The sequence below is a fragment of the Myodes glareolus genome, chromosome 10 (genome assembly GCF_982192425.1).
Source record: "Myodes glareolus chromosome 10, mMyoGla1.1, whole genome shotgun sequence".
Lineage (NCBI taxonomy): Eukaryota > Metazoa > Chordata > Mammalia > Rodentia > Cricetidae > Myodes > Myodes glareolus.
The window spans coordinates 47,498,563-47,523,938 of NC_142035.1; the positions used below are offsets into that span (position 1 = coordinate 47,498,563).

A 25,376-nucleotide genomic window follows, 5' to 3' on the forward strand; every position below is an offset into this window, starting at 1 on the left:
AGGTGACTCTAAACCTAATCAAGCTCACAACGAAGACAGAGAACAGGTAGAGCTAAGCAACGGGATAGAAGCCGATACAATGGCTACTGATAGGCGAAAGGGATTGGCAGGAGCCACCACGGAGCTTCTGGAGTAGGTTAAATGAGTGAGTTCATTTTTGTGAAGATTTGCTGAGCTGCTCATTTTCTGAATATATATTTGGGCAAGAAAGTTTATTTTTAAAAAAAATCTGCCACTATTCCTGGGTGTTGTGTTGTGAACCTGCAGCCTCAGCCTTTCTAGGCTGAGCTGGGAGGATCCCTTGAACCCATGAGACTGAGATCAGTGTGGGCAACACAGCAAGACCTCATCTCTTAAAAGCAGAACAGATCGGGTGTGGAGGTGCATGCCTTTAATCCCAGCACTCACCAGGCAGAGGCAGGCCAGACTGGTCTACATGAGACCTGTCTCAACATCAACAACAAAAATAATAAGTAAAGAATAGAAAGGAAGGAAAGAGAAAAAAAATCCCTCCTTTTATACTGAATATCTGGAACCCTGAGCTGCTTGTCCAAATTCTGACTCATTTCTTGGGTTTCTAAGCACTCGGTTCACCCTGCCAAAGAACAAATTCTTTTTGGGTGTTCTGGGCTGTCAGGGATGAAGCCTCGACCATGACTTTGAGGACTTCTATGCATTCCCATCACTGTTTCTGAAGTACCTGAGACACCATGCTCTGGGCTATCACAGGCTAAGACTCGTTTGGAGGTGGTGAGAGGTGCCCACTCTGAGCACTGTCACAGTTTTCAGGACACTCCCTGCTGCACTTTTGAGAACGATACCAACAAATATTTGATAAATTGTTTTTCCATGATGTTTCCAGGCATGATCCATGGTGTTCTGGGCTCCACCTCCCTCAGCTTTGATCCATTGTTCCCCTTCCAACTGCAACCGCAAAGTGTAAGTTTATGGTTGTTTAGAGAGTTTGGCACAAATGACCCTGGCATGTCTGGAAATTTCTCTGGGTTTAGGAGACACAGCGTTACAAGAATAAATGATCTCCGCATGGCTCAGAGGCTACAGCCCTCTTGTTTATTTTTGAGATAGGGCCTCGCTATGTAGCCCTAGCTAATCTGAAACTCTCTGTAGACCAAACTGACTTAAATTCACAGAGACCCATCTGCCTCTGCCTCCCAAGGGCTGGCATTAAAGGTGTGCACCACCACACATGGTCAGTTTTACTTCATATTTTTATTCTACTTTATTTTGAGTCTCTTTGACAATTTTACATGCACAACGTATCTTGATCATCCTCATTCCTAAGTGTCCCCTCCCAGCCCCCCACCAGATACCCTCCAATATATCCCCCTCCCATCTTCATGTCCGCTCAGTTATTTATTATTTACTTTTATAACCCGGAGTCCAGTTAGTGCTGCCTGTTGGAATGTGACTGCACTTGCTGGCTTGGTCTTGTGCAGCCAGCCACCGCTGCTATGCATTCCTGAATGCAATGGCCATGTCAAGTGCAGGACACAGCAGTTTATAGAAATCCTCCCCGTCCTCCAGCACCTATATTCCCCCTGCCCCCCTTCCCCGATGTCCCCTGAGCCTTTGGAGAATTGATACAGACGTCCTACTTTGGGCTGAGCACTCAACAGTCAGTTATTCTCAGCTCTTTGACCCTCTGCAGTAATGGCTGCCCACTGCAGCTCTCTGGCCAAGGATGAAAGCAGCACTGACCTATGGGTATAGACAAATGTTTCGAAAACTGTTCGACCTGTCCCATGTAGCAGAACAACAGTAATAAGCTCCCTTCCAGGGTCTATGACCTCCGGAGCCATGGGCTTTTGACCTGATTTACAGCACCAGACAGAGATTCTCTCCTGTGGAGCAGGCCTCAGAGCTAATCAGAAAGGGGTTGGTTCCTCCCATAACCTTCATATCACCTTTGGGCACATCTTACCTGTCAGCTCATTCTTGTAGCATTCATGGTTCACCACTGGGCAATACCATTGATGACCTTTCTTCCCCCCCTCCCCCCCCGGAACCTGCATAGCGCCTTCTGGCACTGTGAAAGTCAGCCATGAGGTCAGTTCCAGCTTGATTCATGAATGTGCTGTAACCAGTGTGTTGTCTATTCAGCAAAAGACTCTCACCATCTAGCTGTGAGGCAACCAAGAGCAATGTCAATAGCCTCCCTCGTCTTGTTAATTCCAACTGGGCCAGGTCCCATACCAGGATGTACAGTAAATGAATTCCCAGCCACCATGATGCTTTTGGTCTGGTGAAAGAGGAAACCGGCAACTAGGAAGCCATGTGAAACATGCCGCAGTAAGAGGTACCATGCAGGAATAATTACCTGGCTTTGGTAATCAGGGACAGCTTCCGAATGAGACAGCAAAGGCACACTCTGCAGTCCAAGTGGCTTTCCCTTTGATTGTAGGCGCCATAGTGCTCTTTGAAGGGCCTGCCTTCTTCTCGGCCCCTCTGCATTTGCTTACTTCAGGCTACGTGTAGAGGACTCTCCAAGGGTCTACACTGGGGCTTTGCTCCACTTCCCTACCCTCAGCTTGTTTTAGGCTGAAGCTACCGAAAAGTCATCAACCCACTCTGTCAGATGGCACCTGCCTAGGGAATGGTACCACCCACAGTGGACAGGTATTCTCACGTCAATCAAACAATCAAGATAATTCTCCACAGGCTAGCAAAGAAACTTCTCTCTCAGGTGACCCTAGATTCTGTCATTAACAACTAATGCTAACTTTCTCAAATCCTTCCAGCATGAGGGACGAGGCATCCGAGCGAATCTGGATATGACAGATGCCTCAATCGTATCCCCCCACCCCCGCCCCCACTCAACCTGCAGAAGGAACAGGGGATTCAGTGGAAGAACAGCCTCTGCCAGCATCAGTATTTCTGGTGACCCCTCTTACTCATTCACGGGGAAAGGATGTGCAGCCTCTCCACCTGGAGCCCTGGAGCTCCCAACATGACCAAAGCCATATTGTTACCCAAGGCGAGAATTCACAGACAAATGACTTCCTAAGGATGTGTTCCCAGGCAGACGGATAAGAACGGGAACTGGCCAGGGAGGATGCCAAGGACACGTGCACACAAACGCCCTTGTAATCTTTTTGTTACAGTCTCAAATTCAAACCTACGGACTGTCCGGTGGCAGCAGAATTCATGAAAATGTGATACAGTTGAAAGCTACTCGTCTCCAAGAATAAATGAAGTAAAGACATAGGTAATAAGCTGGGTAAAACTCATGGGCTGGGAAAATGCAATCCATACTCCAGGCAAAGGCGAATTCTCCATACATAGAGGTCTCTCAAATTGTTAAAAGGAGGACTAGCCATTCGCTAGAAAAATGGGCTGCAAATGTGAATGACTATGATGTCTGTCTGTCTAAAAGAATTTATGTAAGAAATCAGTACCAGTGGCTTCCTGTAGAAAATGAAAATTGAAAGGATGAAGACTGAAGAGATAGGAATTCTTTCCTAAGCATTTCATACTTTTGGGTTTGGTTTCTGAGGCAGGTCTTGCTGTGTAGCTCAAGCTGCCTCTGGAGTGTTGGCATTACAGGCGTGAATCATGGTTCGCTTATCTTTCAGTCTTCCCTCACCTTTATATGTCTGTGCATGTATTTGTGTAGGGGGTACATTAACCTGTGTGTGCATGTGTGGATGCTTACCTTTGTATGTAAGTGCATGTATCTCTGTAGGGGGTGCATTAACCTGTGCATGTGTGTGTGGACGCTCACCTTTGTATGTATGCGTATGTATCTGTGTAGGGGGTACAATCATCCTGTACGTGCATGTGTGGGTGACTTTGGGTATCTCCCTATGTTACTCTCCATCATAATTTTGAGATGGGGGTCTCTTACCGAACCTGGAGCTCAACGATTTGCCTGTCTCTGTCGTGTCCAGCACTTGTCTTAAAGGCATGTGCCCTGTTCTGGCTTTCTGCAGCTGGTGGAGACCTGAATTCAAATAGGAAAGCAGGGCCCTTTGCTCACTAAGCCATCTTCCTGGTGACAGAGCCCACCCTCTCCAGTTCAGGCTGATCTCACTCAGTTTTCTATAGCAGAGGGTGATTTTGAACTTGTCCTCTGCCTCCACCTGTTGGGATTACAGGTGTGTGCTGCCACGCCCAATTTATGTGGTGTTGGAGTCTTCCTCCCCCCTCCCTCTCTCCCTCCTTCTCTCTCTCTCCTCTCCCCCTTCCCTTTCTCTTCCAGGAGATCTCTATTGCCCAGGCTGGCAGTCTTGAGAGTCCTGTCTTGATCCAGGAGGGCCCCATTGCCTGATACTGTTTGATGTTTGAATCCTGCACATGTAGTTTTCTCTGTCGTCAGAACTTATACATTCCAAATTCTCACAGCCAAACCATTAACCAGTTTATTTCAAAGATAAATCTTTTGCTATCCAAATGCATCGCGAAGTGTACTTTACAACACGAAAGCAATGTCCCCTAAAATTTGGTGAAGGATTCCTCACGCCTGGGGATCTGTGGCACTGTACAATTCTGCTCTGGCCATCGCTGCCAGTCCCCTGCACCCACCACCATTGCCTTTTCCAGAGACCACAACCTCCAGCGCCGCGGCCTCCACAAGGCTCCTAGGTACTCACGTGCGCCTGGGCGGCAGGGGACAGCTACATCCGAATGATTCACTGCTGTGGCGACACTAAGAACGGGTAGACAGAACCCTGGAGGAATCCTCGCGCAGGGCAGGTAGAAAGGCAGGTCCAGAGGTCACTCGGGAGACCAGGACCGGAGACGCGCCCTGGGCGGACCTGACAGCTGCTGCGGGGGGGGGGGGGGGGGGGGGTTCTGCAGCCAGTGCCTCTGTTCAACACCCGGAGAGGTTCTCTAAGAACTTTCCGCGCTCCCTTCCCTCTGCAAGCCTAGGTACGAGTGTTACCGCTGCCGCCAGTGAGGGTCGTCCGGGCTCCCACAGCTCGAGCTCAAGTCCCGTGGACCACGGTAGCGACTGGGTCCTGCGAGGTGGCGCGAGGCAGGCTGAGAACGGGAGGAGGCGGGCCCCCCTGCAGCCGGGGTGGAGCCAACAGCCGAGCCAGAGAGGGAGGCAAAGGCACTCACAGCCATGGGCCCGGAGTGCGGGAGGTCCGGGGGGTCTCCCGTGCTGCTGTTGTTGCAGCTGTTGCTTCCAGCGTGTACCCTGAGGAGCGCCTTGATGTTTCCAGGTGAGGGTGAGGGCCGGGAGCGCCTCTAGGGCAGGTGAAGTGGTGGTGGTCATGGGTTCCAGAGCAACTAGTGGAACAGAGAGTTCGAGACCCTGTGCTACCTGGCCAGGAAAGGACATGGGAAGGGGATTCTGGACTGGCCCTATCCCCCCACCCCCCATTCATTGCTGCCCAGCTCCTAGCTCTGCTCCGAGGCTTCAGCATCTCCAGACTATTTTAGGTCAGAGAGTCTTCCTCTTCCAGAAAGGACTGATCCTCTGGGGTCCTCGGCGTTGTGCCCTATCCATGGACTTAGCTGTTCATCAGGCTCATTCTCCCCTCGTCTTGGGTTTAGGCAACTGTATGGTGTTTTTGCCCGTGCCTTATGTGGCTGCTCTTCAAACGGGGTGTGTGCCTAGCCGTGCCTGGGGACTGCCGCTCTCTCTTCCTACTGTAACCTCTCCTCACTCTGATATGGCAAGGCTCTTAGTCTCCAAACTCCACACAACAAGCACATGACTGACCCGAAGGCGGAGGAGGCATCAGGAAGGAGCTGGGAAGGACTGTGAACTGGTTGATGGGCAACCTGGAGGCAACCCTATACCTAGGGACTCCTGCTCCGTTACAGTTCTGAAAGGGATGAATGAGAGCTTACTGCCTTTAGCCAGGGGATAGGTAATGATGGAACTCACACGGGGAAACAGCCTCTGTGTTCCCCAACCCAGACTGGCGTCCTCAGATTCCACTTTAATCCACTCAGACTCCTAACTCCGTCCTTGCCTGCTTCCTGAAGGTGTCCCTGCAGGACTGCACAGAGAACCCATCTTCTGCACCCTTGGTGACCTGAGCCAGCAGGACGTGGTTCTCCATACCCAGTTGAGCCTTCTCTCGACTAAGAGCTCTTTTACCTCCAAGAAGGCATCTCTGTCCTTCCCTCTCCTCCCCTCCCTTCTTCAGCCTCCATTCCAAAGCCACACCCTCTTCCCCATGATGGCTCATTAATTAAGAAGCACATGTGGCTTCAAGGAGGGGGTTCCTGGAGCTGCTGCTATTCCAGAGTTTTTAAATGTGTACACGTATTTTCCCTGCATGTGCATCTATTTGTGTACCATGGAGGTACCAGGTATACCTGGGGGCTGGGAGAGAAGGACAGAGTGCTGGACCTGGAGTTGCAGGTGGTCCGTTGTGAGCAGCTGCTGGGTGCTGAGAACTGAAGCCTGTTCTCTGGAAAGGCAGCCTTAACCACCGAACCACCTCTCCAGCTCTGTTCCAGACTTTTCAGAGGAGATGGGAGAGGAAAAAGAGTTGGGATAATTCAGGAAGAGCAGAGTCAATCTCAGAGATAGTTCTCAGCCTGGGCAGGGCAGGGGTCAGAGCTGGTGGTGGGTGGGGTTCTTTTGGGCTTTGTTTTTCTGTGAGCTGGGCTTGCCAAGGGAAGAGTAGGCTCCCTGCTGGCTCTGGCTGCCTGAGCCTGGCTCTGCAGGATAGGCCCTGTGAGAGTGTCTGGGACCAGATAGGAGAGGGGAGGTAGGAACATTCCTGAAGAACATTCCAGCACCCTCTGAGTAATGCTTGGCTCTGGTAATCCTCCTGGAGCCCCCTTGGAAAAGCCTGGCCTAGGAGCACTGAGGCTCTGAACTCCAACTCCTCCCTTTCCCCTCATAAAAGCAGGGGATTCTGGGCCAGGTCCCTCAGAATCCTGCCATCAGCATCAACCCCAACAGGAGCACTGAGCAAGACATCTGGTGGTTTCTTACTCAGATGGCAGAGGAGACAGACAGCCTCTGGCTACACATCCTTCACCCTGAAGGCATCTGCTGTCCATTCTAAAAATACCCGAGGCTGCCGCCTCCTTCCCACCCCTTCTTCGCTGGGCTCTGGGCTTCTTCTCATGCTCTCTGACTCCGAGCCAGCTCCCCAAGGTCTGACCACTCTCAAATCCCCCACTGGGGATGTTTCTTGGTGCCTTAGTTTCTCTTTTGCCACCTCCTTGGCTGCTGCTCCATTCTAGAAATGCCCTATGAACGCCAAGCCCGGGAGTGCTGCAAATGGAGCCTGAATTTCAGGGCTTCACCTTCCCTGCTAGCTTCCTGCTCCTACCTGCTCTGATTCTAGTCTCTGTCTTCACACCAGGAAATGTCCCGGGAGAGCCAGTTACTCCCCACTGGATCCTGGATGGAGGACTCTGGCTCAAAGTCACCCTGGAGGAGCCGGTCAGTATCTATAACCCCGGGTCTCAGTCCCTTTGTCTTTCTCCAAAATGCAGTGTGACAGTTTTTCTGGGATTCTCAGAACCAAACCACTATACCCTTAAGCCACTCCCTGTCAGGGTGGGTGGGACAGGGAGATATCTAGATAGCGTGAGCCTGCACACATGGAAGTCATTTTAGGCTTCCTCCCTCCTACCCCTTCTATTCCTGGCCCTAACCCTCTCCTCCACTGGGGAACATCCAAGCTCTCCCCACTCAACTAGGCAGACATGAGTTCAGAGTTTGGGGCCAGAAGCCTTTCAGGAGCTGCTTTGTGTGTGTGTTCTGTTCTATTCTGTTTTGCTTGGTTTGAGACAGGGTCTCACTGCGTAGCTCTGGTGGGCTTCAAGTTGTGAGAGCCATCATGGCAACTTCAGAAGCTTTTAAAGGAAGGACACAAAATATCCTCCTTTGGCCACGTCTGTGGGGAACGTGTGGCTCTGGGAACACATTGCTGTCCTATAAGCTCAGCTTCCGTGGCTGGAATCCACCTGTGGCAAAGAAGCAGTGGTCCATTTTCCTGGTATCTCCAGATGAAAGCCCACTCCATTTTGCTTTTCCAGGACACTGCCCAGCCTCCTCTCTACTCCTGCCCATCACATTCTCCCCGGTATAGTCACGCCCCAGCTGTGTGCGCCATTGCAGCTACCTGCAAACTGAGAGGCCAGGACTAGTGTTCCTGCCTTACAGAGAGGCACACTGAGCTCCAGACGGCTTGTGAAATTGCTCATGTTCTAATAGCTCATTGGCTCCAGAAGTCTGAGGCCTCCTACGATCTAAACGACTTCAGACAATTGGCTACCTTCCCCTTCCTCCCTACAACTACTTAAGCTAGGGAGTTTGATTCTGTATTTCTAGGCAAGAGAGGCCAACCCCACTGTCCAAACCCACAAGAGTATTGCTACAATGTCTATGGGTTCCCAGAAGTTCAAACCTTCCAACTTAGGGCCTTCCCTGGGATCTCCCAGACCTCTGGGATTTCTCTCAAGTAGCCAAACAAAGCTGACTTGTGGAAGAGAGGACTGCATGCACACCAGAGTCACCCTGACTGTGGCCTCTCTTCTTGCCTGGCTTGGTCTGTGACTGAGTGGAGAATCCCAGAGGGCTCTGCTTTGCATTAGGAAGCCTGTGAGGGCAGGAGGAATGCCAGCAGTGTGTCTGCTTCACAAACAGGATCACACTGCAGGGGGGGACTGGGGCGCAGAAGAGGGGGTGGACACTGGAACAGAACTGAAGGCGGCAAGGGCTGCCGAGGGACAGGGACCTCCCATCTGGGCTACTCCCTTTCTCCCAGAGCAAATGTTTGCTTATAAATCAAGAGGCATTCCAACCATATAAGCTTATGTTTGGACCCTTGAGGGGCCTATGACCGGGGAAGTGAGGGCCATGCACTCTACACCTGCTGGGGAAAGGCTCCCCTGCATGACTCTTGGCCAGGGTCCCAGCCCAGTGCATTTTGGGATAGAAGGGGAGAGCCAACAAGGGTGGAGAAGACATTTTTAAAAAAGTACAGCAGCCTCTTCCCTGGAATCTCCTGGGCTAGTTCCAGTTCTGGCTTCTAGCCTGGCTGAGTGGACAGCAGGAAAGAGGCAAAGTCAGAGAGAGAGGAGAGGTGGCTTAGAGGGCCAAGGCCAGCTCTTCTGACACCTAGCTGAGAGAGTCAACACTTTTGAGGGGGCCTAAGTTGGGGTTCATATTTACTTTCTGAGCTTAGTTGTGAGACCAGCCTGGAGTCCACATGGAATTTTAGAGAACCAGGCAGTGTGCCTGAATTGGAGGTGGAGAAAAAAAGTCTGGGTTCTATCAGGAAGGAGGGGAAGGCAGCAAGATAAATAACAAGGGAGCTGGAAACAAAGCTCAGAGCTTGGCTCTTGTGTAGCATACGCAAGACCCTGGGTTTGAACTGCAGCCCCCAAAGCAAACCGGCAAGCAAACAGAGCAAGCCCTCAGGCAGGCAGTACCTGGCATGGCTGAAGCCGCAGCCCACCCAGTCATGATACCTTTAGAGCTCACTGTTTTTCAAACCCTTTCCAGGAACAAAAGAAGAGAGCCCACCAAGGGAAAGGCCCAGGAGCCCCTGGCAGGCTGTTCCTGCATCTGTAAGGGGCCATTGTCACAACCACAAGCGCTGGGAACATCTTTGAGTTACCACCCCCACACCGGCTCACTCTTTACAAAGCAGGGACCTGTCTGTTCCTATGAGCTTCCTCTCTCGCCAGCTCTAGAACATCCTTCCTGTTCCCTGGCAGGCAGGTGGCCTAGAGGCCTAGTGTGTCACTGCATTCCTTCTTGGTCAGATCTTGAAGCCAGATGTGGTGCTGGTGGCTTTAGAAGCTGAAGGCCAGGATCTCCTGCTTGAACTGGAGAAGAACCAGTGAGTATCAGCCTGGGGTTTGGCTGAAGCCCAGAACAGACCCTCTCTGGTGAGGATCAATGCTTTCTGAGGGAGGCTTGGTGGGCAGAGGCGTTAGCCACAGGGACAGTGGCTAATGAGGTTAAAGTGGGCTGAACCCAGCTGTAGGTACGTACACACCATCTCAAGTCCTGGAGCAGCTTGGTGGCTCCCTGCTGCAGATCAGCGAGTACCATCTAGTGGACATTTCTTGATACGTTCATTCAAAAAGGAATCCTAGACAGACTTCCACAGATGAGATGGCAGGGACAGAAGGGTGTAGCTCCAAAGGTCAGTATCCAATGATGACAGTTCAGTTCGTCTGGCTGACTTGGAATGTTTCCATTTGGAAGAGAGAAGGGAGGGAAGGACTTAGGGAGTCCCAAGTCCCAGTAGGACCAGATTGCAGAAGGCATTTTAGTGCTAAATATCCTGGATTGAAGAGTCAGAGATTTTGAAGTGGTAAATGAGAAACGCGTCTCTTAGGCTGGTGCCCTGGGTGTATGGGTGAACAAGATGGAATGGAGATTATAGACTCTGTCACCAACAGTATCGGTTGCTCTGCGTCTCTTTTCCTGTGACACTGCAGAAAGTACGCTATCCACTTTCTCTTTCCCCATGGAGTCGGACAAACTGGGAACAAACTGTAACCCCATTCCAAACCAGAGCTCCTGGGAGTTCCACATCCTTACCCACTAAACTGTCTTGTGTGTTTGTGCACACATTGAGTATTTTCACATACGAGCACAGCCAGCAAAGAAGCAAAATAGAAGTGGGTGTAAGGACGACGGGATGTACAACACAGGATGTTGGCGGGTAATCTGGAGGACAAGGTGAAGATGCAGTCGGGTTTTCTGTAAGAAGAACAACTGAAGCCAGGCCTGTGATTTCTGCTCTGTAGGAAACTGGGCAGGAGGAGCACAGGGTCAAATTAAGGCCTGCCTGGGTTATAGAGTGAGTTCAAGACTGGCCGGCAATTTAGCAAAACCCTGTCTCAAAATATAGAGAAGAGAGGGAGGAGGGGGAGGGGGGAGAGAAAGAGGAGGAAAAGAACATGGAGGAAGAGGGGAAGGAGAAGAAGAAGGAGGAAGAGAAGGGGAAGGAGAAAAAGGAGAGAGAAGAGAAGGAGGAGGAGGAGGAGAGGAAGAGAAAGAGGAGGATGAGGAAGAAGAAGGAGGAGGAGGAGAAGAAGGAGGAGGAAGAAGTTGTTATTTGGTGGGGTCAGGGAAGGGAAGGAGCCTGAAGATGGAGTCTTTATTAAGTAGAGTCGAGCTCCAAGTAAAGGGACCCTTGCCCAGGTGGGCACAACAGGAGAAGATGCAGGCAGGTAGGACTTTGTTTTTTCTGGAAGTTGGGGATAAACACCAGTGAGGGTCAGATGGACACATGGGATCCAGCAGTCTGAGAAGAACTGAAGGGCCCGGGATCTCCCCAACAGATGCCCAGCAGGGCAAGAGTGTGCAGAGCTCATGGCCCTGGCCCCACGGGGCATCTCTGCAATAGTGTCCTCTGACTCCTTCCTCATCTACCTGCTGCAGGCTCCACAGCACCAAAGGTCCCTGCCTGCTCCTCCCAGGGGTTTCCCATATTCCCATCCCCATGTCTAAGCAGCCCAGAGCTCACCCAAAGCCTTTAACTTCTTTTATTCTGAGGGTTTCCTTCTAGAAACAGTGCACAGCCTTTCCAGTCCTTTCTTTCAGACACACTGCAGGTGTCATTCAAAGCAGTTCAGTTGGCCTGAAGGCAAGCTGCTGGAGACAGGTTTAAATTCAGTGACTCCTAAAACATACCTGCTTTCCTGCAGGCTCCTGGCCCCAGGATACACAGAAACCCACTACAGCCCAGATGGGCAGCCCGTGGTACTGTTCCCCAACCACACGGTGAGATTCTTTCATGAACTCTGAGGACAGCCTGAGGGATGCTGGGAATGCACCCCCTAAATGCCTACCCTATCCCTTTTTGCATTCCTAAGGAGACTGCAGCCAGCCTGCAGGCCTGCCTTCCTCCTTATCCCTCCAACTTGAGACCCCACTGAGACTGGGGTTTGAGTTCTTTTCTCTCTAGGATCATTGCCACTATCGTGGGCATGTGAGGGGCTTCCTGGAATCCTGGGTAGTCCTCAGCACCTGCTCTGGGATGAGGTAAGGAGTTAGGTGAAAGGGCCTGACCCTGGTGCAGAGGTGAGAGCTCGTTCTCACGCGCCCCTGCATTTTTCTGCATTCTAGTGGCCTGATTGTTCTCAACCGCAATATCAGCTACTATCTGCACCCCTGGGCTTCTGGAGAGGACAGGGACTTCTCAACCCACAAGATCTTCCGAATGGAGCAGTTGTTCACCCGGAGAGAGAACTCCAAATACAATACAGGAATGGGCAGCCTTCCTCATGTCCTCCAGAACAGGGTAAGGGGCACAGACTAGAGTGGGCATGGTCCTTCAGACAAGAAGAGACAGGAATGCAGATCCTGGCTGGGGTCTCCCCGTTTTGAATTCGGAGGCTGAAGAATAAAGTTTGAACAAAAGTTTTAACTGTTCTTTCTGAGAAATGTGGGTGGCGGCCAGGACTCAAGGCAAGCAGCCTGACCCTCCCCATTTGCCCTTCCCAGGAGAGGCGAGAGGTCCGCAGGAGCCCCAGGTACCTGGAACTCTACATAGTGGCTGACCACGCCCTGGTGAGAAGAGAGAGACCTGAGAGGTCTGACTAGGCTGAGTCAGAGCCGGCTCAGCCCCTTATGACCCAGGGATGTCTGCCTTCGTAGTTCTTAGTGCAGCACCAGAACCTGAATCACACAAGACAGCGCCTCCTGGAAGTTGCCAATTGCGTGGACCAGGTAGGGTGGTTAGGCTGATGGGAGTGAGATGAGGTAATTGAGAAGCTCTGGCTCGGCACAGTGGGTGGCTAATTCTGGCCTCAAATGGTCCCTTCCTCAGATTCTCAGGTCTTTGGAAATTCAGGTGGTACTGACCGGCCTGGAAGTGTGGACGGAACACGATCGCAGCCGCATCACGCAGGACGCCAACGCAACCCTCTGGGCTTTCCTGCAGTGGCGTCGTGGGCTGTGGTCTAGGCGTCCACACGACTCCACGCAATTGCTCACGTGGGTGTCCTTTTGACACACGCGGGTTGCGGGGTGGTCCTTACTCCCAGCTCCACCCAGTCATGTCCTGCTCTGCCACCCCCAGGGGCCGCACCTTCCAGGGCACCACAGTGGGCCTGGCGCCTGTGGAGGGCATGTGCAGCGCAGAGAGCTCCGGGGGTGTGAGCACAGTAAGCTCCGCGGGGGACCTTGGAGGGGAGGGGCTTGGGCAGGGCTTGTGGTCATCAGCGAAGCCCGGCTCTTCAGGACCATTCGGAACTCCCCATCGGCACAGCAGCCACCATGGCCCACGAGATAGGCCACAGCCTGGGCCTCCGCCATGACCCCGACGGCTGCTGCATGGAGGCAGATGCAGAGCAGGGAGGCTGCGTCATGGAGGCAGCCACAGGGTACGTACAGAATGTCGTGCCCCCGGACCTGGATGCGTCACCTGCGTTTCTCTGGTTACCCCTCAGTTCCCTCTTCTGTAAAGTGAGGGTGATAACAGCCTGTTTATGGGGCCTCAGCGGGAGAAATGCTAAGAAGTCTCAGCATGACTTTCGGACTAGGATTAGGGTACTCCACTCCTGACTTTTGGTCCCCTTAGGGCTTGGGCTGCCAAATCTTGACACACAACCTCCTGAGTGTCAACCTCCCGTGTCATAGGTTTCTTGTGTGATTACGCGAGACCTTTCCTTTCTCTAGACCTCTCATCTCTGGACCTCTCCTCTCTAGACCACTCGCTTAGCTCAGAAGGTAACCGCACATCTTGTCCGCTGTGTGGCTAAGCCCAGCGCCCAGAGTGCAATAGCAGCCAGAGCTTAGGAGGTGGGTCCCACAGGCCAGATGGTCCCCACACCGTCGATGTCCGCTTCCTCCCACAGGCACCCATTCCCGCGCGTCTTCAGCGCCTGCAGCCGTCGCCAGCTGCGCACCTTCTTCCGCAAAGGGGGTGGCGCGTGCCTCTCCAACACCCCGGGCCCGGGGCTCCTGGTGCTGCCCACCCGCTGCGGCAATGGCTTCGTGGAAGCAGGAGAAGAGTGTGACTGCAGTTCTGACCAGGTTAGGTTAGCATCTCGGTCCCTGGGGTCCAAAGTTGACCCCTGCTCCCAGCCTCTCCCAGGTCTGTCTTGTTGCGCCATCACATGTTCTGTTCTCTCCTTTCTGACTCCAGTGCCCAGACTCCTGCTGCGTTGCCCACAACTGCTCCCTGCGTGCAGGGGCGCAATGCGCCCACGGCGATTGCTGTGCACAGTGCCTGGTGAGAGACAGGGACACTGGGGAGCGACCTGTTGGTACCTGAGCTGGTACCTTCTAGTTCTTCTAGTCCTCCTGAGCTTGACCCTGTGGGTGGGTCCACTTGATGCTCCCTCAGGCTCTGGCAAAGATGTCAGTCTCTCCATTGTCTCTTTGCCCTTCCCGATGGTCACTGGTGTAGCTAAAGCCCGCAGGAACGCCTTGTCGTCCCGCTGCCAGTGACTGCGACCTCCCTGAGTTCTGCACGGGTGCCTCCCCGCATTGTCCCGCAGACATTTACCTACTGGATGGCTCGCCCTGCGCCAAGGGCCGTGGCTATTGCTTAGACGGTTGGTGTCCTACGCTGGAGCAGCAGTGCCAGCAGCTCTGGGGGCCTGGTAAGACCACATGATCGCCCTGATGCCCTGACCGCTTCTGGGACCTTCTGTTTTCTGCTGTAGGCAAGCTCCACCCGTGGAACCCGAGCTGCCCAGCTTCTTCTATTCTCATTCTTCCACCAGGATCCCAGCCTGCTCCTGAGCCCTGTTTCCAGGAGATGAACTCCATGGGGAATTCGCAGGGGAACTGTGGCCAGGACAGCAAGGGCAGCTTCCTTCCTTGTGCACAGAGGTGAGGTGTGCAGCTGAAGAGCTACCCTTAAGGAATAGGGCAGGGCACGTGGATCACGTTACCACCTTCCATTTCCTCCCCAGGGATGCTCAGTGTGGGAAGCTACTGTGCCAGGGCGGGGAGCAAATCCCATTTGTGCTGCGGCGTGTAGTAACTACGGATCCCACAGCTCTCCTCGAGGGTCATGGGGTGGCTTGCCGGGGAGTATTTATCCTCCCTGATACTCAACTGGACCAGCCTGACTTGGGCCTGGTGGAGCCAGGTACCCGCTGTGGACCTAAAATGGTGAGCCTTGCCTACCCAACCCCTCCTGGTCATTGAATCTGCCATGCCAAAGTGTCCTCCTCATTGCCCAGTGGGCACAATGCCCATAGGTGTGCCAGGATAGGCACTGCCAGAATGCTACCTCCCAGGAGTTGGAACGTTGTTTGACTGCCTGCAATAACCGTGGGGTGAGTGTCCTAAGGGGTCAGGGTAACCCTGGAGGTCCTTGATCCTGTGTGACTGACTTTCCTATCCTCTTTTTAGGTTTGCAATAGCAATCATAACTGCCACTGTGCTCCAGGCTGGGACCCACCCTTCTGTGACAAGCCAGGCTTCGGCGGTAGCTTGGATAGTGGCCCTGCACAGCCTGCAAGTATGCCAGCGGTGTGGGATCAGGCAGACACCACCGAGGTGCCTGCTCGGGACTCAGCAGCCCTGTCCTCCACAGACCGAGACGCCTTCCCACTGCCCATGCTCCTCAGCTTCCTGCTGCCTCTGCTCCCTGGGGCGGGCCTCGCCTGGTGCTACTACCGGCTGCCAACACTCTGCCAGCGACCCTGGAAGTGTTGCAGGAGAGACTCTGTTTGCAACAGGTAGGCTCAGTGCCAACCTCTGAGGGCTCAGGTCTCTCTTTCTGAGTCTGCCCCTGTGGTTCCTGCTTTTCAGAACTCATCAGGGCATTTGGGAGTGGGAGCTACAGGGAGCTGGGGCTGTAGGAAGTGGCTGGAATTTGGTCTCCGCTCTAGGTATAGTGCAGCCCATAGGCATTAGGAAGAAGTCCACGCGTGTGTTGTGTCGCGGCCCTGACCAGCACTCATTGCTGCTGCTCTTTGCTCCTTCCCACACGGCAGCTCCCCTGGCTTTCTTCTGTGTCTCCCAAGGGTCTATGGCCTCACCTTCATTTCACTGTTTTTGTTTGTTTCATTTTAAAGAAATTCTAAATGGTCTGTGCTCTGCTGTGTCCCCGGGCTCCCTTCCACTGGCCAGCTATGGTGCTGACTGCTCTTGTGCTGGGACTCAGTGCCCCTGCCCTCCATAGACCATGATGCTGCAAACCCAGTTCTCTGACTGGCAGGCATGCTACATGATAACAAGCATGGCCCACCTCGGGCTGCCCTTCACTGGACCCCTGGCAAGTCCCGCGCACTATGTCCAAGTCTGGCAGTCCGAATCTGGAAGTGTTCCAGGCCCACTGAGGGAAAGGGGAGAGTTTGGGCTGGAGTTGTGTACAGAGCATTACAGGCAGGGAATGGCACCAGCAGGCCCCAGGAGCCAGGGAGGAGACCTCAAAAGGGCCAGGTGATGATTGGGGGTCTGCAGGCAGAGAAACAAGGTGGCATGGCAGCTGGCAAGGGCACTGCAGGGGAGTAGCAGCTGCACACCACCTTTAGGATGGGGTCTAGAGGGCAGCGGGGACTATCTGAACGAAACAACAAAACAGCAAGGCCTTGTGGGAAAGGCACTGGCAGCCAAGGATGGCTCCGAGTACCCAGCTGAAAGGAGACAGCACAACTCCCACCCCCAGGGTGCAGCTCCCTACTCAGCTCTAGATGGGACCTAAGCAAGCCCTACATCTAGAGTGAGTGGAGGATGGAGTGGAGTCAGCCTGGGAGAAACAGTAGGTTTGGAGAGAGAAGATGGCCACAGCCTTGGAGGTTCTAGGTCTTGAGTGGCGTCTGGACACTTCAAGAATGGAACAGGAAGGTGGGATCTGAAGCCTGAGTGTGGAAAAATCAGTCATTACAGCGCTGGGACTGTGTGCCATGCTTTGGGGAAGCAATTTCCTTTGCCTTGCTTAAGTCAATTTCTGACCTCCTGAACTCTTCTCTGCTGCATAGGACCAGCAATGGGCCCTGCAGGGACCACCCGCTGGGCATTGTTCACTCCATGGAGTTTGGCTCCATCACCACTGGAGAGTCCTCACTCCTGGGTGAGTGTGGCACTTGGGACAGAGAAAGACATGAGGGGTGGAACTTGCTGTCTGCCTTGTTCCTTTTTTTTTTTCTTTCCATTGAGTCAGAGTTTCTCTGTGTAACAGCCCTAACTGTCCTGGAGACCAGCTTGGTCTCGAACTCACAAAGATCCGCCTGTTGGGGCTGGAGAGATGGCTCAGTGGTTAAGAGCATTGCCTGCTCTTCCAAAGGTTCTGAGTTCAACTCCCAGCAACCACATGGTGGCTCACAACCATCTGTAGTGAGGTCTGGTGCCCTCTTCTGGCCTTCAAGCATACACGCAGACAGAACATTGTATACATAATAAATAAAAATAAATAAATAAATATTAAAACAAACAAACAAAAAAACCAAAGATCCGCTGCCTCTGCCTCCCGAGTGGTGATATTAAAATCATGTGCCACCACCACCAGGCTTGCCATCTGCCTTCTTCCAGACTCCCCCACCTTCACACCTTGGCTCAGCCCCAGGCACCTCTTGCCAACAGTGTTTGTACCCTTCATTGTTGCTGTTGTTTTCAGAGCCAGAGAACTCTGTACTTACCTAAGAACTACCCTAAGAAGCTTGCGCCACGCATACCTGCCTGATTCCCAGGTAGGTGAGGGATCCTGATACCTCCCCCTCCCCCCTCTGCCCAGTCACCAACCTCTTTCTCAGCTTGTTGCTTACTACTCAGATTCATGGGTTTATATCAATAAGAAAATGAGATGCAACCTTCTAGGGAAGCTTTGTCAAGGAGACCTGGATGCTGGAAGCCCCTAGGGGCGGGGAAGGGAGAGCCATGTTTTTTTCTCAGGCCCTAGCCCTTAGTGAATGACCCCTCTTTCTACTATTTCATTCTTAGCACAAGTCCAGAAGCTAAGATCCTGTCTCTGGAAAAGGGGGCTTCCTGAGGTGAGGAGACAGACAGGTGACCACTGCCACTCCAGGAGCCTGGGCCCCAAGGGCATGGCCAGCAACTGAATTCTTGTACTACTGATGGGCTGATGTGAAGCCCGGGATCCCCAGAGCTACCCCAGGCCTGAGAGCTGTGCTAGTCTGAAATGCCAGAATGTTTCTAAGCAATAAATTCACGAGCTCTATCAGTGCTGTTGGCTGCCATTTGCTGAAAGAGTTTGAGGGGTTTTCTAAAGAGACACTGAGGTATCCACTGTGAAATAAAAACCTAAGTAACCACCTCTGGGTGTTGTGGTACACACCTTTATCTCAGCCCTCAGGAGGCAGAGGTAGACAGATCTCTGAATTCAAGTCAGCTTGGTGTATGAGTCAAGTTCAAGAACAACCAAGGCTACAAAGAGAAATTCTGACTTGAAAATAAACAAACAAACAAAACCAAAGCAAAATTAGTAAAGCCATGTTATAGACAAGGAAAACAACGTGCTGGGGGCTCCTAGGAGAGTTTGGGGTCCAGCCAGAGACAATATGGCAGAGCCTCAAACCCAATGTGGCAGAAGTGGGGCTATTACTCTTTTCTGAAGATAGGGAAGGTTTTATGACATAAACCCGAAGCAGGTGTGGGACAAGCAGGGGAATCCCTCAGTCTGATGAGGGATCTTAGCTCCAGGATGTCTTAGCTGGGGACTCAGTAGGTGTCTGTCAGCATCTGCGAGCGAGAGAAGGCTGCTGTAGACATTATGGCCTGGGCAGCATCTGGATTCGAACTCATTTTAGCGCCAGGCTCTCTCCCCTGTGTAGGGGACTTGCTGTTGCCTTTCCAGCAGCTATGAGACTGCTGCAAGTGAGTATGGCCTAAACAGCCCACTACCCCAAATATAGCACCAGGCCATCTTGATTTCCCTTGATATCTAGCCATTGGCAAACATAGGTTCTTTATTTATTTTAACTACTAATATTAGCTAATAATGTGTATATAATACACATCATATACTAATGTATGCATGTATGTATGTAGGTTACAGAATGACAACAAAATGGTTAAAGACATCGAAGCATGAGGAAATGGAGAGATGGCTGTTAAGAGCACATATTACTCTTCCAGAGGACCAGGGTTCAACTCCTAGCAAACATGTCAGATGGCTCACAATCACTTGTAACTCCAGCTTCAGGAGGTCCAATACCTCCACAGGCACCCACACACATGTGGAGTGCACAGTTAAAAACAAAATAAATTTAAAATAGCAGAAGTTGAAGCATGAGCTGAATTGGGAATGTGCTTGCCAAGTGTACACAAAGTCAAAGTCCTGGGTTTGGTCCCTAGCCTGTTAGAAATATTCTCAGTATCACACAAAGGACACCCAAACGAGTTCCTCAGTGAGATAAAACTGCACCCCTGGATCAAGAGGGTGTACTCCGAAGAGCAAGCATACCAGTGGGAAGTGTACACTTGAATCTTTTCTAATGAAGGTGGTAACTGTTCTTTTCAACATTGGTGGTCCGACCTCACGCTCATTGAAAGACTCAGCACAGCCAGACGGCGGTGGTGCATGCCTTTGATCACAGCACTCTGGAGGCAGAAGCAGAATGATCTCTGTGAGTTTGAGGATAGCCTGGTCTACAAAGCAAGTTCCAGGATGGCCAGGATTGCTACACAGAGAAACCCAGTCTTGAAAAACCAACCAAACAAAGATGACTCAGTGTGAAGGGAATGAAGGAACGTGAGCAGGTGCAGGAAAGCAGGTTAGGTCCTAAGTGGTCTCACGGTATGTTGGCCTGACTGTGAGGTCCAGCAAAAGCTCAGTCTCTCTTGAACAAAGGAGATGTTTTTATAAAATTCCATCATGGCACACAATAGCTAAAGGCCTGCATGGAAAAGAACCAACCGTGGTGAGCGGGCTAAGCCCAGCCTACTCGCTGCCTTTGCCCAGGAGAGCCGGCTGCAGTGGAGAGACCAAATCCAGGCTACTTGCTTTTTCTAGGCCTCTTCTTTAAGAATTGTATTTACATTTTAAATAGCTTTAAAAACAGAAAACCACGAATGTGAAAATTAGCATAAACTTTAGTGTTGGTAAATAGAATTTTGCTGGAACCCAGTCGTGCTTTTTCTTGCGTTGTGTGTGGGTGGTCTGTGCTATAGGAACTAGCTTGGGAAGCTGCAAACACAAACTTCTAGCCCTTTCTGTAAACAGTGTGTCCCACAGTGCACTGCAGCATCTCTGGGGCAGTTTTTTTTTTCTGCTCAGCAAGCTCATGTGGAACACTGTCACCCTGCATTGGCTCATAATGATGTCACTGTGCCCAGTGTTGGAAGGAAAATCATCCTTAGGCTCAATGCTATATAACAAAGCAAACGGCTATTTTAGGTTTTATTGGGTAGAATAAAACACGTGGTGAACATTTTCTTCTAACCCCAATCCGTCTCTACCTGGCAGGACTCCAACATATTCTGGTCTGCTTGCACTGACTCCAGACTGGGCTGGCTGACTGTTAGCTCAGCATATGCCGCCCTCCTTGACTGGGTGCACTGCCAGCCCCAAGCCTGGTCCCAGGTCAGTGCATGGAGGCAATCCTACCCTGGGCTTTCCAGCAGCTGTCAAGTTCTGCCCTGCCCTGCCCTGCTCTGCCCCGGCCCCTCCGCACCTGCAGAGTTCTTCCAGAGGCCCAGATTTCAGATCCCAGCAACCAAGTCAGCTGCCCAGTGTTCGGATCCCAGCAGCCAGGGGTCTGACCATATGTCAAAGAATGACTCTACAAAAGTCCAACTTGGCAAATACATGAGTTTATTGGGATTACTTAAAATCCTATGGCGATGGACTACTTACAGGGGCACGGGTGCCACCCAAACACCCACCAGTACATGGGTGATGACTTTTGAAGCTGCCAGCCTAGAGCTCTCTGCATGGCTGGCAGGTAGCCCTGCCTGTCAGGGGTGTCTCCCTTCCACAGGAGCTTCTACAACCTCCAGAAGGGGCGCAGGTATCAAGCCTAGACTTGGGAGGGGTGGCCCCGCTGAACCTAAAGCGGGGGTTCCAGGCATTGCACAGCAGGGGCAGAGTGTTAGGGGCCCCTGGCCACAAAGCACAAGCCATGTTTGAACATCCTTCCCAGCTTTCCCATTAATCACCCACCGTCTTGTCCTCACATATTCCAGCTTTCCCGGACCTGTGAGATTTCAATCTTTAACTTTATAGAGTTTCACGAAGACTCCCCTCTCCCAGGAGCGACTGCTCCTACTAGGAGCCAACTACTTGTGTACAACAGGCAATCCAGTGGTCTGGGGCCATTCAGGCAATTTCAGGTCCCAGTTTAGCGACTTTGGATCCGCCTGAAGTGGCCTGGGGGTGGGGACAAAGGGAGAAGAGCAGGTGTGGCTTCCTCTCAAAAGCCCGGGGCACTACTGTGGGTCCAGACGCCAGGGTACCCGCTGCCCTCCAGGATTAGGAGGTTCTAGAAAGGTGGCACCACCTGTCCAGCCGGGGCTCTGCCAATCATTATGGCCTGCTGCTTGGAGTCTGCCCTGCTGCTACTGCTGCTGCACCTGCTGGGTGAGAGTCTGTCCCTTCCTTGGTCTTGGCCCCTGCCCTCCCTGGCACCGATCCTCAGGGACAAGGTGGGATTGCATGAGGGTGACTAACGAGAGAGCTGGAACGCTGGAAGGGACGTTCAAAAATGGCTTGTGCTCTGTGGCCAGGGACCCCTAACACTCTGCCCCTGCTGCGCAATGACTGAAACCTCCACTTTAGGTTCCGCTGAGCCACCCATCCCAAGTCTAGCCTCGATACCTGTGCCCCAGGAACTTTCTCCCCCCACCCCATGTGGTCGTCAGAGCTCTTGCTCGGGGGAGTTTCACAGTAATTTTCAGTTTATTCTTCTGTGCCTCCTAGTTGATGTTCCGCCTTCCAGGGCTGCCCCTTCTCCACCGAGGGCATCATGGGAAGGGACTGCTTTCTGAGGTGTGCAGAAGCTGGTAAGCTTTAAGGCAGAGGAGACCTTAGAGTTGAGGATGTGCCATGTGGAGTGGAGCACCTTTAAGGGTGATGGATGAGAGACCAGGCTGGACAGTTTTAGAGCCTGGGGTGCCAGAGAGGCCAGTCTTAGCAAGAGGATGGGGAAAGGAAGTGCTATAAGCCTGAGTTTGGCGACTCAGTTCTTAGAAAGTGTTTGGCAGACCTCCTGGTTTGTCTGTATTTAGATGTGTTCAGTGCTAAGTCTGGACACAGCTGCCAGGTCTACCAACTTCCGATGTGAAGGGTTAGGTGTTCTCTTTTCCCCGAATGGGTTGGCATCTGTCACTTAGCTGTAACTTCGCTGAAACTACTGACGAATGTCCAGGTCTGTTCTTAGGAAGAAGCACTACAGCCTGCCACCTGTCTGAATCCACATCTGGACGCCAGGGCCTGAATGTGCTCAACCCGCAGTACCCTTCCAGTGAATCCGATGCCCAGAACCCCCTTTTGCTGGTCCAGAACCAGAGTTCAGTGGAGCAGGATAGGTTAGACTCAGACCCACGAAGAAGCACCTGGCACAGGGGCCAGGAGGTACAGGTCAGGATAGGAGGAGCAGAAATCTATAGATTCACCCAAGGGGTTTCCATGTGTCAGAGAAGGGAACGTTAGTGTGCTAAAAGGAGGATGAGGGGTGCCATTTCCAGTCTCCAGTAGCTGAATCAGTTGGCCTCAGTGTCCTGCCCCGTGGAGCTGGGGAGGATGGAAGGAGCCCAATAGATCCTCTGTGGAAGCATGAGGCAGTTCTGGAGATGGTGGAGGATGCTGGACCTCAGATTCTGGGGAAAGGTCAGGCCCAGCCTCCTAGTGCTGCATCCACTCACGACATGGGTAGATATCCCTAGGAACCGCTCGGACCCCTTTCTCAGGATGAAGCCCAGTCACACCTGTGGTGCTCTTGGGTTTGGGCACCCCCAAATTCCGTAGTGCGGAATGGGGGAGAACCAAGCACAGAGGACTGCAGCCTGCCTGTCCCTCACCAGGGTCTGCGAGCTCCACCGGCGGGAATCGCTGCGTGGCCGCGGCCGAGGCGTGCACAGCAGACGCGCAGTGCCAGCAGCTGCGCTCCGAGTATGTGGCACGATGCCTGGGCCGGGCGGCGCCCGAGGACTGGAGCGGACCCGGGGGCTGCGTGCGCTCCCGCTGCCGCCGCGCCCTGCGCCGCTTCTTCGCCCGCGGGCCTCTGGCACTCACGCATGCGCTGCTCTTTTGCCGGTGCGAGAGCCCGGCGTGCGGCGAACGCCGGCGCCAAACCTTCGCTCCGGCCTGCGCGTTCGCGGGCCCCGGGCCGGCGCCGCCCTCGTGCCTGCAGGCCCGGGACCGCTGCGAGCGTAGCCGCCTGTGCAGGTGCGTGCTGGACGGGCTGGGCCGCTCATGGCCGTCCGGGCGCGCGCAGGCCTCGCCTCCTTGCCTTCCAGGCTTCGTGCGCTCCCGCGCCCGGCTCCCGCGACAGCTGCCCGGAGGAGCGGGGTCCGCGTTGTCGCCTCGCCTATGCGGGCCTCATAGGTAGGGCCTGGCGGGCCCGGGCGGGGGGAGGCAGCGGCGGACGCGGGGGGCCCATCACCGCTCCCTGGGGTCCCTGCAGGCACGGCGGTCACCCCCAACTACCTGGACAACGTGAGCGCGCGCGTTGCACCCTGGTGCGGCTGTGAGGACAGCGGGAACCGGCTGGAAGAGTGCGAAGCCTTCCGCAAGCTCTTCACAAGGAACCCCTGCTTGGGTGAGGGGCTGGAGAGCCGGGAGCCATGGATGTGGACGGCGCAGTCCGAGCCGCCTGGCCCGTGGGGAACCCTTAAGATATTTACGTTGCTTTATTTATTTGAGTTGGGCTAGGGGCCCAACTGTGCACATTCTATTGCATATTCTATTATGGACGGGAATCAGATGACAACTTGTGAGACTCTGTTCTTCCACTGTGTGGGTCCCCCAGGGTAGAACTAGGGTCGTCAGTTTTGGTGACAAATGCCTCTACCTGCTTGTTGAGCCATCTTGCTGGCTATTGTGAGCCCATTTTTGATGGAAGGAAACAGAAACTGACAATTTTTGAGTAGCTGCTTTTTCCAGATCGTTGATCGCAAGAGAATTTTAGGTGTCAAGGGGTGGCTAGGGGCCGGAAGGGATGAGTTAAAACGAGCCCACTGGCCTGGAGTTGCCTGAGCCTCCCACTCTGGTACCAATGAGGAGGTTCTTTCCTCAATCTGGTCTTCACTTGCGCTGCTGTTCATGCCTCGGGGTGGAACGGCTTAATTCCAGCGTTCTGGGAGCCTGTTTGAAGTTGCTCTCTGTCACTTAGTAGCTGAGAGTTAAATTCTTACCAATCGTGGTTGTGTTCACCTGTAAAGAGGGGTGACATTTGTCAACCTCTCCTGTGAGGATGAAGGCTAGCATTTTGTGGGGCACAGGCATCCTGTAGCATGCGCCTCCCATTCTCTGGCCATGCCTCGCAGATCCCAGGGAGTGTCTCAATTTGTCCCAAAGGAGGGGAGCCCTTTTCTAGGGCTTCCCGGCCAAGCCTTCTCTGGATGTCTCCACTCCCATAGATGGTGCCATGCAAGCCTTTAACCCTTTGTGGCCCTCAATTCTGCAGGACTGGATGAAGCCCTACCAGAATACTGGGCATTGTTTCCCACAGGTAGGTTCGGGGAGAGGATGGGGAGTTTGGCGTTTCTGCACTGTCCGCACCCGACAGGCCAAGGTGGGGCATGAGTGGCTGGAGAGGTGATGGAGGAAGCAGCAGCCCCATTTTGTCCTCCCCCCTAGGTGTCCTCGATGTCTGTCCTCACTGCTTTGGCTCTCCAGGCCCTGCTCTGATTAGGAAGGTGGCCCGTGGACAGCACAGCCCACTGCGCCCAGAAGTGAAACTTCCTTGTCCTCACATCTCATACACCTGTGTGCCTGCCCCTGAATTGCGGGCTGGAGGCCAGGGTCCGACTGGGAAGCCTCTGGTTCCCCTGTCAGTAGGTGTCTTGGCTATTTTCTTCCCCATCCTTGAGATGGTCACCTCACCGGGCCCCCAGGGCTTATAGAGCAGGGCAGAGACTACCCCGACTCCTAGAATTCAGAACTGCCCTCTTCCAAGCAGATGAAGCACTAAGGAGATTATACGGAGTTAGCACCGCAGCCTGAATACCCTCGCAGTCAGCATTGCTCACCATTAAGCCCTGCCCGTGCCCCAGGACGACCAGCGGCATTGCTTGTCACCTACCTATGACAAGCTACTGTATAGCCATTGAAGACTCAGCCCCGCCTCCATCGGCATCCTATTGGCTGCACAGCCTCTTCCCTTATGGTTTCCCTAGAACAGCAGCTCAATAAACCCATGTGCACCGAGACCAACCTTGTGTTTCTGTCTTCTGTCGCGGCGGAAACGTGGAGACCTGTGTGGCCTTGGATGCCCCCAGAACTACTCTTGAGCCTGAATACCCGTCTCTGGAAGAGCAGCTGCCCACTGGACTGAGGGCATGTGTTGCAGCTCCACTGCACACTCTAGCTGGTGTTTGCTGGTGCTCGCAG

General features: G+C 53.2%; 2 protein-coding genes across 3 annotated transcripts; both read left to right on the forward strand.

Annotated features, from left to right (window-relative positions):
* Positions 1-4,948: 4,948 nt before the first annotated feature.
* Positions 4,949-18,044, forward strand: Adam33 (ADAM metallopeptidase domain 33). Of its 2 annotated transcripts, none has more exons than XM_085696290.2 (22): positions 4,949-5,186; positions 7,299-7,378; positions 9,712-9,788; positions 11,611-11,686; positions 11,871-11,947; positions 12,032-12,206; positions 12,410-12,475; positions 12,563-12,634; positions 12,735-12,901; positions 12,987-13,071; positions 13,148-13,290; positions 13,765-13,942; positions 14,055-14,141; positions 14,319-14,466; positions 14,578-14,746; positions 14,830-15,031; positions 15,121-15,198; positions 15,275-15,383; positions 15,459-15,603; positions 16,849-16,940; positions 17,484-17,556; positions 17,807-18,044. In XM_085696290.2, exons 1-21 carry the CDS (start codon positions 5,087-5,089, stop codon positions 17,507-17,509), a joined length of 2,352 nt encoding a protein of 783 aa, XP_085552416.2. In that variant the 5' UTR covers positions 4,949-5,086; the 3' UTR covers positions 17,510-17,556; positions 17,807-18,044. The 2 variants fall into 2 exon arrangements, with proteins under 2 accessions (XP_085552416.2, XP_048315915.3); XM_048459958.3 differs by having other exon boundaries at positions 4,953-5,186; positions 14,319-14,514; positions 14,638-14,746.
* Positions 18,045-21,083: 3,039 nt separating this feature from the next.
* Gfra4 (GDNF family receptor alpha 4) lies at positions 21,084-25,195 on the forward strand. Its single transcript, XM_085696289.2, has 7 exons — positions 21,084-21,404; positions 22,847-23,210; positions 23,260-23,369; positions 23,449-23,583; positions 24,404-24,495; positions 24,624-24,820; positions 24,946-25,195. The coding sequence occupies exons 1-6, from the start codon at positions 21,353-21,355 to the stop codon at positions 24,672-24,674; spliced, it is 804 nt and encodes a 267-aa protein (XP_085552415.1). The 5' UTR covers positions 21,084-21,352; the 3' UTR covers positions 24,675-24,820; positions 24,946-25,195.
* Positions 25,196-25,376: the final 181 nt, after the last annotated feature.